This window comes from Oncorhynchus mykiss, chromosome 8, assembly GCF_013265735.2.
Source record: "Oncorhynchus mykiss isolate Arlee chromosome 8, USDA_OmykA_1.1, whole genome shotgun sequence".
NCBI lineage: Eukaryota > Metazoa > Chordata > Actinopteri > Salmoniformes > Salmonidae > Oncorhynchus > Oncorhynchus mykiss.
The window spans coordinates 8168079-8182328 of record NC_048572.1 but is presented as its reverse complement, the minus strand read 5'-3'; the positions used below and the strand labels follow the sequence as shown (position 1 = coordinate 8182328).

Genomic DNA, 14250 nt, shown 5'->3' with positions numbered 1-14250 from the left:
GGAGAGAGAGAGGGAGAGAGAGGGAGAGGGAGAGGGAGAGAGAGAGGGAGAGGGAGAGGGAGAGGGAGAGGGAGAGAGAGAGGGAGAGAGAGAGAGGGAGAGAGAGAGGGAGAGGGAGAGGGGGAGAGAGAGGGAGAGAGAGAGGGAGAGGGAGAGGGAGAAAGAGGTAGAAAGATAGGTACTAGAGGTTGACCGATTATGATTTTTTAACGCCAATACCGATACCGATTATTGGAGGACAAAAAAAAAGCCGATGCCGACTAATCGGCCGATTTTTAGAAATGCATGTATATATATATATACACTTTTGTAATAATGACAATTGCAACAATACTGAATGAACAATGAACACTTTTATTTTAACTTAATATAATACATATTATGAGCCTTTGGATGGGTGTTCTTAAGGTGATTTCACAGGTTGGTGGTATTTTTTGATTTAGCCGTTGCTGACCCCATGCTTACATCTTTATCACAAATAAGACACCTTGCTTTCCCTGGTGCCGATTCCATGTAATAGTCCCACACTGGTGCTCTGCTTTTCTCTGCCACACACACACAGCTCTGAAGTGACAATGATCAATCAATCAATCAATCAAATTTATTTTATATAGCCCTTCGTACATCAGCTGATATCTCAAAGTGCTGTACAGAAACCCAGCCTAAAACCCCAAACAGCAAGCAATGCAGGTGAAGAAGCACGGTGGCTAGGAAAAACTCCCTAGAAAGGCCAAAACCTAGGAAGAAACCTAGAGAGGAACCAGGCTATGTGGGGTGGCCAGTCCTCTTCTGGCTGTGCCGGGTGGAGATTATAACAAAACATGGTCAAGATGTTCAAATGTTCATAAATGACCAGCATGGTCGAATAATAATAAGGCAGAATAGTTGAAACTGGAGCAGCAGCACAGTCAGGTGGACTGGGGACAGCAAGGAGTCATCATGTCAGGTATTCCTGGGGCATGGTCCTAGGGCTCAGGTCCTCCGAGAGAGAGAAAGAAAGAGAGAATTAGAGAGAGCATATGTGGGATGGCCAGTCCTCTTCTGGCTGTGCCGGGTGGAGATTATAACAAAACATGGTCAAGATGTTCAAATGTTCATAAATGACCAGCATGGTCGAATAATAATAAGGCAGAATAGTTGAAACTGGAGCAGCAGCACAGTCAGGTGGACTGGGGACAGCAAGGAGTCATCATGTCAGGTAGTCCTGGGGCATGGTCCTAGGGCTCAGGTCCTCCGAGAGAGAAAGAGAGAAGGAGAGAATTAGAGAACGCACACTTAGATTCACACAGGACACCGAATAGGACAGGAGAAGTACTCCAGATATAACAAACTGACCCTAGCCCCCCGACACAAACTACTGCAGCATAAATACTGGAGGCTGAGACAGGAGGGGTCAGGAGACACTGTGGCCCACTCCGAGGACACCCCCGGACAGGGCCAAACAGGAAGGATATAACCCCACCCACTTTGCCAAAGCACAGCCCCCACACCACTAGAGGGATATCTTCAACCACCAACTTACCATCCTGAGACAAGGCTGAGTATAGCCCACAAAGACCTCCGCCACGGCACAACTTAAGGGGGGGGGGGGGGGGCGCCAACCCAGACAGGATGACCACATCAGTGACTCAACCCACTCAGGTGACGCACCTCCTCCAGGGACGGCATGAGAGAGCCCCAGTAAAGCCAGTGACTCAGCCCCTGTAATAGGGTTAGAGGCAGAGAATCCCAGTGGAAAGAGGGGAACCGGCCAGGCAGAGACAGCAAGGGTGGTTCGTTGCTCCAGAGCCTTTCCGTTCACCCTCCCACTCCTGGGCCAGACTACACTCAATCATATGACCCACTGAAGAGATGAGTCTTCAGTAGAGACTTAAAGGTTGAGACCGAGTTTGCGTCTCTGACATGGGTAGGCAGACCGTTCCATAAAAATGGAGCTCTATAGGAGAAAGCCCTGCCTCCAGCTGTTTGCTTAAAAATTCTAGGGACAATTAGGAGGCCTGCGTCTTGTGACCGTAGCGTACGTGTAGGTATGTACGGCAGGACCAAATCAGAGAGATAGATAGGAGCAAGCCCATGTAATGCTTTGTAGGTTAGCAGTAAAACCTTGAAATCAGCCCTTGCTTTGACAGGAAGCCAGTGTAGAGAGGCTAGCACTGGAGTAATATGATCAAATTTTTTGGTTCTAGTCAGGATTCTAGCAGCCGTATTTAGCACTATCTGAAGTTTATTTAGTGCTTTATCCGGGTAGCCGGAAAGTAGAGCATTGCAGTAGTCTAACCTGGAAGTGACAAAAGCATGGATTAATTTTTCTGCATCATTTTTGGACAGAAAGTTCCTGATTTTTGCAATGTTACGTAGATGGAAAAAAGCTGTCCTTGAAATCGTCTTGATATGTTCTTCAAAAGAGAGATCAGGGTCCAGAGTAACGCCGAGGTCCTTCACAGTTTTATTTGAGACGACTGTACAACCATTAAGATTAATTGTCAGATTCAACAGAAGATCTCTTTGTTTCTTGGGACCTAGAACAAGCATCTCTGTTTTGTCTGAGTTTAAAAGTAGAAAGTTTGCAGCCATCCACTTCCTTATGTCTGAAACACATTCTTCTAGCAAGGGCAATTTTGGGGCTTCACCATGTTTAATTGAAATGTACAGCTGTGTGTCATCCGCATAGCAGTGAAAGTTAACATTATGTTTTCGAATAACATCCCCAAGAGGTAAAATATATAGTGAAAACAATAGTGGTCCTAAAACGGAACCTTGAGGAACACCGAAATTTACAGTTGATTTGTCAGAGGACAGACCATTCACAGAGACAAACTGATATCTTTCCGACAGATAAGATCTAAACCAGGCCAGAACTTGTCCGTGTAGACCAATTTGGGTTTCCAATCTCTCCAAAAGAATGTGGTGATCGATGGTATCAAAAGCAGCACTAAGGTCTAGGAGCACGAGGACAGATGCAGAGCCTCGGTCCGATGCCATTAAAATGTAATTTACCACCTTCACAAGTGCCGTCTCAGTGCTATGATGGGGTCTAAAACCAGACTGAAGCATTTCGTATACATTGTTTGATACTGAAGAGTCTGCTTAGGAGACAAATACTCTCAACTGTTTGAATAAAAATAGAGCTTAAGTTACCTGTGATGAATGTTGAAAAGAAAAACTATTTTCTATATGCAGGAAATCCTATTTTAATAATGGACATGGTAAGAATTGACTACCAAAGTGCGAGTCATATTTCCCATGATACCTTCTAGCAACATCTGAAAAGCGGTTCCTTCATTCATTTATTCCATAAGATATTTTTTAGATTCACTTAAAATAAGGTCTGTTTCATGTAGGCTTACACCACCTTGCCAATGTTATAACTGTGTAGATATCCATAGGACAAGGTAACTCTGATCAATATTGGCTAAACATAAGCGAAGATTAAAACAATTGTAGAGTGGATTTATGAAAATATGTTGACAAACGTTACCTAGTATCCTAGTGAGATTTACACGAGTATCAAAATGCAGAGACGGTTTAAGCCTGAACCAAACACAGACCTTATCTGAAGTAGATCAAGACATTCTCTATGGAAGACATGAACAGAGGTGGTTTAAGCCTGAACGAAACACAGACCTTATCTGAAGTAGATCAAGACATTCTCTATGGAAGACATGAACAGAGGCGGTTTAAGCCTGAACGAAACACAGACCTTATCTGAAGTAGATCAAGACATTCTCTATGGAAGACATGAACAGAGGCGGTTTAAGCACGAAACACAGACCTTATCTGAAGTAGATCAAGACATTCACTATGGAAGACATGAACAGAGGTGGTTTAAACACGAAACACAGACCTTATCTGAAGTAGATCAAGACATTCTGTATGGAAGACATGAACAGAGGTGGTTTAAGCACGAAACACAGACCTTATCTGAAGTAGATCAAGACATTCACTATGGAAGACATGAACAGAGGTGGTTTAAGCCTGAAGTAGATCAAGACATTCTCTATGGAAGACATGAACAGAGGTGGTTTAAGCCTGAAGTAGATCAAGACATTCTCTATGGAAGACATGAACGGTAAAATAAGGAGAAGGAACCACTTTCAAGTTCAGCCACAAGTTATTACAGGAATTGTAACGCGTCGACTATTTCTCTCTCAATCATATACCTTTGACTATTACGAGCCTGCTGCTGCCTACCACCCCTCAGTCAGACTGCTCTATCAAATATCAAATCATAGACTTAACTATAATAAACACACAGAAATACGAGCCTTTAGGTCAAATCCGGAAACTATCACCTCCGAAAACAAAACGTTTATTCCGTTCTGTATTTTATCTAACGGGCTGCATCCATGAGTCTAAATATTCCTGCTACGTTGCACAACCTTTAATTATGTAAAATTCAGGAAAATTAGTTCGCAAAGAGCCAGGTGGCCCAAACTGTTGCATATACCCTGACTCTGCGTGCAATGAACGCAAGAGAAGTGACACAATTTCACCTGGTTAATATTGCCTGCTAACCTGGATTTCTTTTAGCTAAATATGCAGGTTTAAAAATATATACTTGTGTATTGATTTTAAGAAAGGCATTGATGTTTATGGTTAAGTACACATTGGAGCAACGACAGTCGTTGATTGATTGTTTTTTATAAAATAAGTTTAATGCTAGCTAGCAACTTACCTTGGCTTACTGCATTCGCGTAACAGGCAGGCTCCTCGTGGAGTGCAACGAGAGAGAGGCAGGTGGTTAGAGTGTTGGACTAGTTAACTGTACGGTTGCAAGATTGGATCCCCCGAGCTGACAAGGTAAAAATCTGTCGTTCTGCCCCTGAACGAGGCAGTTAACCCACCGTATCTTGGCCGTCATTGTAAATAAGAATGTGTTCTTAACTGACTTGCCTCGTTAAATAAAGATTAAATAAAGGTGTAAAAAATCTAATAAAAAAAATTGGCAAAATTGGCAAAATTGGCGCCCAAAAATACCTATTTCCGATTGTTATGAAAACTTGAAATCGGCCCTAATTAATCGACCATTCCGATTAATCGGTCAACCTCTAATAGGTACGGAGGGAGAGAGGGTATAGTCTAGTCTACAGATAGGGGATGAGGGAGAGAGAGAGAGAGAGAGTGATGACGAGGAGAAAGGGAGAAAGATTGGAATAGTGAGGGAAAGAGGAAGAAGGGAGAGAGAAAGAGGGGGGAGGGAAGGAGTACTGTGAGAGATGGAGGAGCCAGGAGTTGATCCCCACTCTCTCAGAAAAGCTAACTGTCACTAACTGTCACCATCCTTCTCTCATTATCACTTCTAAATGAGTTCCTCATGTGTCCTGACCTATCCTGGGGGGAGGGAGAACTCACAGCCCAGGCAGCTACTCTTACACCTTGCTTGATTGGGTGTGATATCATACTTTACATCGGCTAATGCCAGAGGTGATACTGATACTAGTGACAATAAATGACAAGGGACACATTTTTTGATTCTCTGTCAACGTGCACCTGCTACCCTGTAGTTAAATGGAATGCTGTATTTATTGTTTATCAGATGTAATTGAATGCTGTATTTATTGTTTATCAGATGTAATTGAATGCTGTATTTATTGTTTATCAGATGTAATTGAATGCTGTATTTAGTGTTTATCAGATGTAATTGAATGCTGTATTTAATGTTTATCAGATGTAATTGAATGCTGTATTTATTGTTTATCAGATGTAATTGAATGCTGTATTTAGTGTTTATCAGATGTAATTGAATGCTGTATTTATTGTTTATCAGATGTAATTGAATGCTGTATTTAATGTTTATCAGATGTAATTGAATGCTGTATTTAATGTTTATCAGATGTAATTGAATGCTGTATTTATTGTTTATCAGATGTAGTTGAATGCTGTATTTATTGTTTATCAGATGTAATTGAATGCTGTATTTAGTGTTTATCAGATGTAATTGAATGCTGTATTTATTGTTTATCAGATGTAATTGAATGCTGTATTTATTGTTTATCAGATGTAATTGAATGCTGTATTTAGTGTTTATCAGATGTAATTGAATGCTGTATTTAATGTTTATCAGATGTAATTGAATGCTGTATTTATTGTTTATCAGATGTAATTGAATGCTGTATTTAGTGTTTATCAGATGTAATTGAATGCTGTATTTAATGTTTATCAGATGTAATTGAATGCTGTATTTATTGTTTATCAGATGTAATTGAATGCTGTATTTAGTGTTTATCAGATGTAATTGAATGCTGTATTTAGTGTTTATCAGATGTAATTGAATGCTGTATTTATTGTTTATCAGATGTAATTGTCCACATCCAGGGGTTGGCAGAGGCAGGGTTGATTCATTTCTGGAGGCTTGGCAGTGTACAGGATGTCTCTGTTTTGTTGTACTGTGTATACTGCTTAAACCCAGAGTTGTGTATGTTAGGATAATGTCTGAGTTGTGTATGTTAGGGTCATGTCTGAGTTGTGTATGTTAGGGTAATGTCTGAGTTGTGTATATTAGGGTAATGTCTGAGTTGTGTATGTTAGGATAATGTCTAAGTTGTGTATGTTAGGATAATGTCTGAGTTGTGTATGTTAGGGTAATGTCTGAGTTGTGCATGTTAGGATAATGTCTGAGTTGTGTATGTTAGGATAATGTCTGAGTTTTGTATGTTAGGATAATGTCTGAGTTGTGTATGTTAGGGTAATGTCTGAGTTTTGTATGTTATGGTAATGTATGAGTTGTGTTTGTCTCTGCTCCAGGCCTGTCTGCATGCTGAGGGTCACATGGATGACGGTCTGACCCTTCAGCGTTGTCAACACGAGGAGGCACGGGCTGTACGCATCATCAGGAACACCACAGTCCTCTTCAGCCACTTCATCAAGTACGTAGGGCTCACCTGTATGTCTATAGGGCTCACCTGTATGTCTAGAGGGCTCACCTGTATGTCTAGAGGGCTCACCTGTATGTCTAGAGGGCTCACCTGTATGTCTAGAGGGCTCACCTGTATGTCTAGAGGGCCCTCCTGTATGTCTAGAGGGCCCTCCTGTATGTTTAGAGTGCTCACCTGTATGTCTAGAGGGCTCACCTGTATGTCTAGAGGGTTCACCTGTATGTCTAGAGGGCTCACCTGTATGTCTAGAGGGCTCACCTGTATGTCTAGAGGGCTCACCTGTATGTTTAGAGGGCTCACCTATATGTCTAGAGGGCTCACCTGTATGTCCAACATGGACAGGTTGAATGAGGAGAATGGCCTTGTTTTCTAGTTACTATGCATTGTGGTACTGTGTGTCAGTTAATGTGTATTATGGTTTACTTACTGTGTGTCGGTTAATTTGTACTATGTAGTACTGTGTGTTGGTTAATGTGTACTATGTAGTACTTTGTGTTGGTTAATGTGTACTATGTGGTACTTACTGTGTGTCAGTTAATGTGTACTATCTTGTACTGTGCGTTAGTTAATGTGTATTATGTTGTACAGTGTGTCGGTTAATGTGTATTATGTTGTACTGTGTGTCGGTTAATGTGTATTATGTTGTACTGTGAGTTGGTTAAGGTGTATTATGTTGTACTGTGCGTTGGTTAATGTGTATTATGTTGTACTGTGTGTCGGTTAATGTGTATTATGTTGTACTGTGAGTTGGTTAATGTGTATTACGTGGTACTGTGAGTTGGTTAATGTGTATTATGTGGTACTGTGAGTTGGTTAATGTGTATTATGTTGTACTGTGCATTGGTTAATGTGTATTACGTGGTACTGTGAGTTGGTTAATGTGTATTATGTGGTACTGTGAGTTGGTTAATGTGTATTATGTTGTACTGTGTGTCGGTTAATGTGTATTATGGTTTACTTACTGTGTGTCGGTTAATGTGTATTATGTTGTACTGTGAGTTGGTTAATGTGTATTATGTGGTACTGTGAGTTGGTTAATGTGTATTATGTTGTACTGTGAGTTGGTTAATGTGTATTATGTGGTACTGTGAGTTGGTTAATGTGTATTATGTGGTACTGTGAGTTGGTTAATGTGTATTATGTGGTACTTACTGTGTGTCGGTTAATGTGTATTATGTTGTACTGTGAGTTGGTTAATGTGTATTATGTGGTACTGTGAGTTGGTTAATGTGTATTATGTGGTACTGTGAGTTGGTTAATGTGTATTATGTGGTACTTACTGTGTGTCGGTTAATGTGTATTATGTTGTACTGTGAGTTGGTTAATGTGTATTATGTGGTACTGTGAGTTGGTTAATGTGTATTATGTGGTACTGTGAGTTGGTTAATGTGTATTATGGTTTACTTACTGTGTGTCGGTTAATGTGTATTATGTTGTACTGTGAGTTGGTTAAGGTGTATTATGTTGTACGTTCCTGCTCGAGGCCTTCATCGAACACGTGGTTCTGCTGCGTTGGTAACCATGACAGTTTAACCATCATCTATCCCAGAAAATACAGAACACAGAGGTGCTCATTTTGGATGAGGCTAATTTGGGCTTAGAAAAATGGATACTGTGAGAGTTTGGTCATTTTGTTTTTCTACCTCCCCAGAGTCAGATGAACTCGTGGTGTACCATGTTTGTGTCTCTGTGTCCAGTATGAAGGAAGTTAGAGGTAGTGCACTGCCTGGATGTCTATGGGTATCTACTAGCATGCTAAAACTACCTCTAACTTCCTTTATACTGGACACAGAGACATAAAAATGGTATTCATGAGTTCATTTGACTCTGGGGGAGGTAGATAAAGGACCTCATTGCCAAAATCTCGAAATCTCCTTTTAAAGCAGGATCATACATCGCTGGTTCTTATCTTGATTTCTACTGAATACCAAGATGATTCAAATGAACTGACACAAGAGGGATCCAATCGCAGTTGCAATTTTCCTGCTTTTGTGTGATCAGGCACATCAAACTAGCCTGCATGTGGGTTCACGTCTAGTGACCGATATCGGTGATTGTCTGCTTTAGAACTTGCGTGATGTAATTTGAGACAATTGTGGAAAAGTGATTAATGTAGCGGATTATCAGTGCAGTCAATTGACTTTATGTCGCTCACTTTTTCCCACTCTATCTATCTCTCTCTCGCTTCCTCTTTCCCATCTCCCTCCCTGCCCCTCTCCCCACCCCTCTCTCTTCCTCTTTCCCATCTCCCTCCCTGCCCCTCTCCCTCTCCCCACCCCTCTCTCTTCCTCTTTCCCATCTCCCTCCCTGCCCCTCTCCCTCTCCCCGCCCCTCTCTCTTCCTCTTTCCCATCTCCCTCCCTGCCCCTCTCCCTCTCCCCGCCCCTCTCTCTACCTCCCTCGCTCTCCACCTATCTCTCTCCCCGTCCCCCCAACTCTCTCCCCCTCTCTCTACCTCCCCTCGCTCTCCACCTATCTCTCTCCCCGTCCCTCCAAACTCTCTCCCCCTCTCTCTACCTCCCCTCGCTCTCCACCTATCTCTCTCCCCGTCCCCCCAAATCTCTCCCCCTCTCTCTACCTCCCCTCGCTCTCCACCTATCTCTCTCCCCGTCCCCCCCAACTCTCTCCCCCTCTCTCTCCCCACACCCTCTTTCTCACCTCCCTCCACCTCCATTCCCACTCTCTCACCCCCTCCACCTGTCTCTCATCCTCTCTCCACCTCTCCTCCCTCCCTCCCCCCCTCTCCGCTAGGGGTCTGGACAGTATTGGAAGGGATAAGAACGTGGCGGTGTCTCTGCCTAACTTTGACGAGGTGTTGCAGACGCTGGATGATCTGATTGAGTATTTCAAACAGCCCGACTCAGAGCTGGAACATGAGGAGAAACAGACTCTGCTGAGATCTCTCATCAAACGACAGGACCTCTTCAAAGAGGAGGTGAGCTCCCAGGGCTCCGGGACCTCAGGTTTAATCAGGGTTATAAAGGATCATGTTTGACTGCTTCGTAGGCGTTGTACCTGTCCAACGCTGACTTGCCAAGTTGTAACTTTTTTCAGTGTAGTAGTGTATTTGTATTTTTTTTACAGGTTCCTGAAACGTTAAGCATTTCAAAATACAGAGGCAATTAGCAAGCAGAGGCCTCTTTCTTTTGTCTTGTTATATTCTCCAACCTGCAAGAGACTCTACTGCATGTGCAAATGCATCTCTTTTCATGTTGGAAGTTCAAGGAACACCACTGTGATGGACTCATTATAGCACCCTAATAACTATATTGTGCACTACTTCTAACCAGGGTCCATAAAGCTCTGGTTAAATATAGTGCACTACTTAGTGAATAGGGTTCTGTTGGGGATGCAGAACTTGTATGACCACCCCGGTGTGTTGTGTGTGTGTGTTTCAGGGCATGCTGACCCTGCTGGTGATGTGCATCGACCGGCTCAACCTGTACAACAGCGCTGCTCACTTTGGAGAGCATGCTGGGGAAGAGGCTGGGGCGGCATGGAAGAGCATCCTCAACCTCCTCTACCAACTACTGGGTGAGAGAGATGAAACCTTAGGGTGGTGGATGCACACACTCACTCACACACATACACACACTCACGTACACACAGGAACACACACACACACACTCACATACACACAGGAACACACGCACACACACTCACACACACACATACACACACTCAAACACACACACACACACACACACACACACACACACACACACACACACACACATACATACATACATACATACACATAGGAACACACATACACACAGGAACACACACACACACAGGAACACACAGGAACACACACACACATACACCTCCCTGAGCCCCATTTGGAGAGAAGATCTGTTGACAGGACTGACATAGCAGTTATTAGTCACAGAGGAGAGAGAGAAATAGAGAAGAGAGAAGAAAGAGAAAGAGATAGTGAGAAATAAACGAGAGGGGAAAGAGAGACAGAGAGAGACAGAGAGAAAGAGAGAAATAGAGGAGAGAGATGAAAGAGAAAGAGATAGTGAGAAATAGACGGACAGACAGAGAGAGACAGAGAGAAAGAGAGAGAAAGAGAAGAGATGAAGCTTCATCACATGAATAAAAGTGTAACTGGTTCTTAACACCTTATCCTGTCTGCCCTCTGGTACAGTGATGTCATGATGAAGTGTTGAGGTACCGGATGCTTCCCAAATAGCACCCTATTCCCTATGTAGTGCACTAGTCTTTACCACAGCCCATAGGCATATATACGAATGACCCCTAAGAAGTTTCAGTGTGTGTTGTCCACCTTTTGTTTCGTTGATGTTCTCGAAACAGTACCGTGGTTTTAACGAGTTCCTCTCAGTTCACTCATATTCATCAGGTGTTCTTCCACTCACACACACGTCCACACAATAACCAACAACGGGTCATCTTGAAACATGTCAGTGCAGTCTGCTGAGAGAAAGAGGGGATAGAGAGAGGGAGAGAGGGGATAGAGAGAGAGGGGAGTGTTTTAGAATGTTGTATAGTGTTAGTAGAGTGTTGTGTAGTAGAGTGTTGCATAGTATTTTATAGTATAGTGTTGTATAGTGTGGTACAGTATAGTGTTGTATATTCAAGTGTTGTATAGTGTTGTGTAGTAGAGTGTTGTATAATATTTTATAGTATAGTGTTGTATAGTGTTGTATAGTAGAGTGTTGTGTAGTAGAGTGTTGTATATTCGAGTGTTGCATAGTATGGTGTTGTATAGTGTTGTATAGTGTTGTATAGTGTTGTATAGTGTTGTATAGTAGAGTGTTGTGTAGTAGAGTGTTGTGTAGTAGAGTGTTGCATAGTATGGTGTTGTATAGTGTTGTATAGTGTTGTATAGTGTTGTATAGTGTTGTATAGTGTTGTATAGTGTTGTATAGTGTTGTATAGTGTAGTAGAGTGTTGTATAGTGTTGTATAGTGTTGTATAGTGTTGTATAGTGTAGTATAGTGTAGTATAGTGTTGTATATTCGAGTGTTGTATATTAGAGTGTTGCATAGTATAGTGTTGTATAGTGTTGTATAGTGTTGTATAGTGTTGCATAGTATAGTGTTGTATAGTGTTGTATAGTGTTGTATAGTGTTGTATAGTGTTGTGTAGTATAGTGTTGTATATTCGAGTGTTGTATATTAGAGTGTTGTATAGTATGGTGTTGTATAGTGTTGTATAGTGTTGTATAGTGTTGTATAGTGTTGCATAGTGTTGTATAGTGTTGTATAGTGTTGTATAGTGTTGTATAGTGTTGTATAGTGTTGCATAGTATAGTGTTGTATAGTGTTGTATATTCGAGTGTTGTATAGTGTTGTATAGTGTTGTATAGTGTAGTATAGTGTTGTATAGTGTTGTATATTCGAGTGTTGTATATTATAGTGTTGCATAGTATAGTGTTGTATAGTGTTGTATAGTGTTGTATGGTGTTGTATAGTGTTGTATAGTGTTGCATAGTGTTGTATAGTGTTGTATAGTGTTGTATAGTGTTGTATAGTGTTGCATAGTGTTGTATAGTGTTGTATAGTGTTGTATAGTGTTGTATAGTGTTGTATAGTGTTGCATAGTATAGTGTTGTATAGTGTTGTATAGTGTTGTATAGTGTTGTATAGTGTTGTATAGTATGGTGTTGTATAGTGTTGTATAGTGTTGTATAGTGTTGTATAGTGTTGTATGGTGTTGTATAGTGTTGTATAGTGTTGTATAGTGTTGTATAGTGTTGTATAGTGTTGTATATTCGAGTGTTGTATATTCGAGTGTTGTATAGTGTTGTATAGTGTTGTATGGTGTTGTATAGTGTTGTATGGTGTTGTATAGTGTTGTATAGTGTTGTATAGTGTTGTATAGTGTTGCATAGTATAGTGTTGTATAGGGTTGTATAGTGTTGTATAGTGTTGTATAGTGTTGTATAGTGGTGTATATTCGAGTGTTGTATATTAGAGTGTTGCATAGTATGGTGTTGTATAGTAGAGTGTTGTGTAGTAGAGTGTTGTATAGTATTTTATAGTATAGTGTTGTATAGTGTGGTACAGTATAGTGTTGTATATTCAAGTGTTGTATAGTGTTGTGTAGTAGAGTGTTGTATAATATTTTATAGTATAGTGCTGTATAGTGTTGTATAGTGTTGTATATTTGAGTGTTGTATAGTAGAGTGTTGTGTAGTAGGGTGTTGTAATGAGTTCAAACTTGGTTTCATTAGACCAGAGAATCTTGTTTCTCATGGTTCTGAGAGTCCTTTAGGTGCCATTTGGCCAACTCCAATTGGGCTGTCATGTGCTTTTTACTGAGTAAAGGGCTTTTTGGTACCCTTCCCCAGATCTGTGCCTCGACACAGTCCTGTCTCGGAGCTCTACGGACAATTTGTTCGACCTCATGGTTTTGTTTTTGCTCTGTCATCCATTGTCAACTGTGGGACCTTAAATAGACAGGCGTGTGTCTTTGCAAATCATGTCAAATCAATGTCATTTACCACAAGTGGATTAAAAATAAATTGTAGAAACATCTCAAGGATGATCAATGGAAACAGGATGCACCTGAGCTCAATTTCAAGTCTCCTACCAAAGGGTCTGAATCCTTATGTAAACAACGTATGTATGTTTTTTATGTTTAATACATTTGCAAAAATGTCTAAAATCCAGCTTTTGCTTTGTTGTTATGGGGTATTGTGTGTAAATTGATGAGGAAAAAAATTATTTAATACATTTTTGAATAAGTCTGTAACAAAATGTGGAAAAGGGGAAGGAGTCTGTCAAACATAGACAAGTGGTTTAGATGTGGATGTAGACATTAAACTCTCGTCTGACTCGGCCTCTCTCTCTTCACCCTCTCACCCCTCTGCAACGTCTGCATCACCCTTTCATCCCTGTCATTCCTCACCCCTCTTTCCCTCACTCACCCCCCTCTCTTTTTACCTCACCTTTCTCTAGCCTCTCAAATCCATGGAAACATGAGCAACTGTACCCTGTTCTCCCCTTGACCTCACACTCTCCTTCCTCTCTCCCCCACGTACCCCTCCTCTCCCTCTTCCTCCTCTCTCCCCCACATACCCCTCCTCTCCCTCTTCCTCCTCTCTCCCCCACACACCGCTCCTCTCCCTCTTCCTCCTCTCTCCCCCACATACCCATCCTCACCCTCTCCTTCATCTATCCCCCACATACCCCTCCTCTCCCTCTTCCTCTTCTCTACCCCACATACCCCTCCTCTCCCTCTTCCTCCTCTCTACCCCACATTCCACTCCTCTCCCTCTTCCTCCTCTCTCCCCCACATACCCCTCCTCACTCTCTCCGTCATCTATCCCCCACATACCCCTCCTCCACACCCTTCTTCAAAACTACCCCTTATCCCTCTGTGTCCTTCCTCTGACACATCTAATT

At 41.8% G+C, this 14250-nt stretch overlaps 1 protein-coding gene across 9 annotated transcripts in view; it reads left to right on the top strand.

Annotated features, from left to right (window-relative positions):
- LOC110529177 (ryanodine receptor 3) overlaps positions 1–14250 on the top strand; it is a 245343-nt gene that overhangs the window by 73084 nt on the left and 158009 nt on the right. For all 9 annotated transcript variants that reach the window (XM_036984659.1, XM_036984663.1, XM_036984662.1 and 6 more), the window contains 3 exons: positions 6745–6866; positions 9626–9809; positions 10273–10408. In XM_036984659.1, the coding sequence (XP_036840554.1) occupies positions 6745–6866; positions 9626–9809; positions 10273–10408 (442 nt within the window). The remainder of the gene's footprint in view (positions 1–6744; positions 6867–9625; positions 9810–10272; positions 10409–14250) is intronic.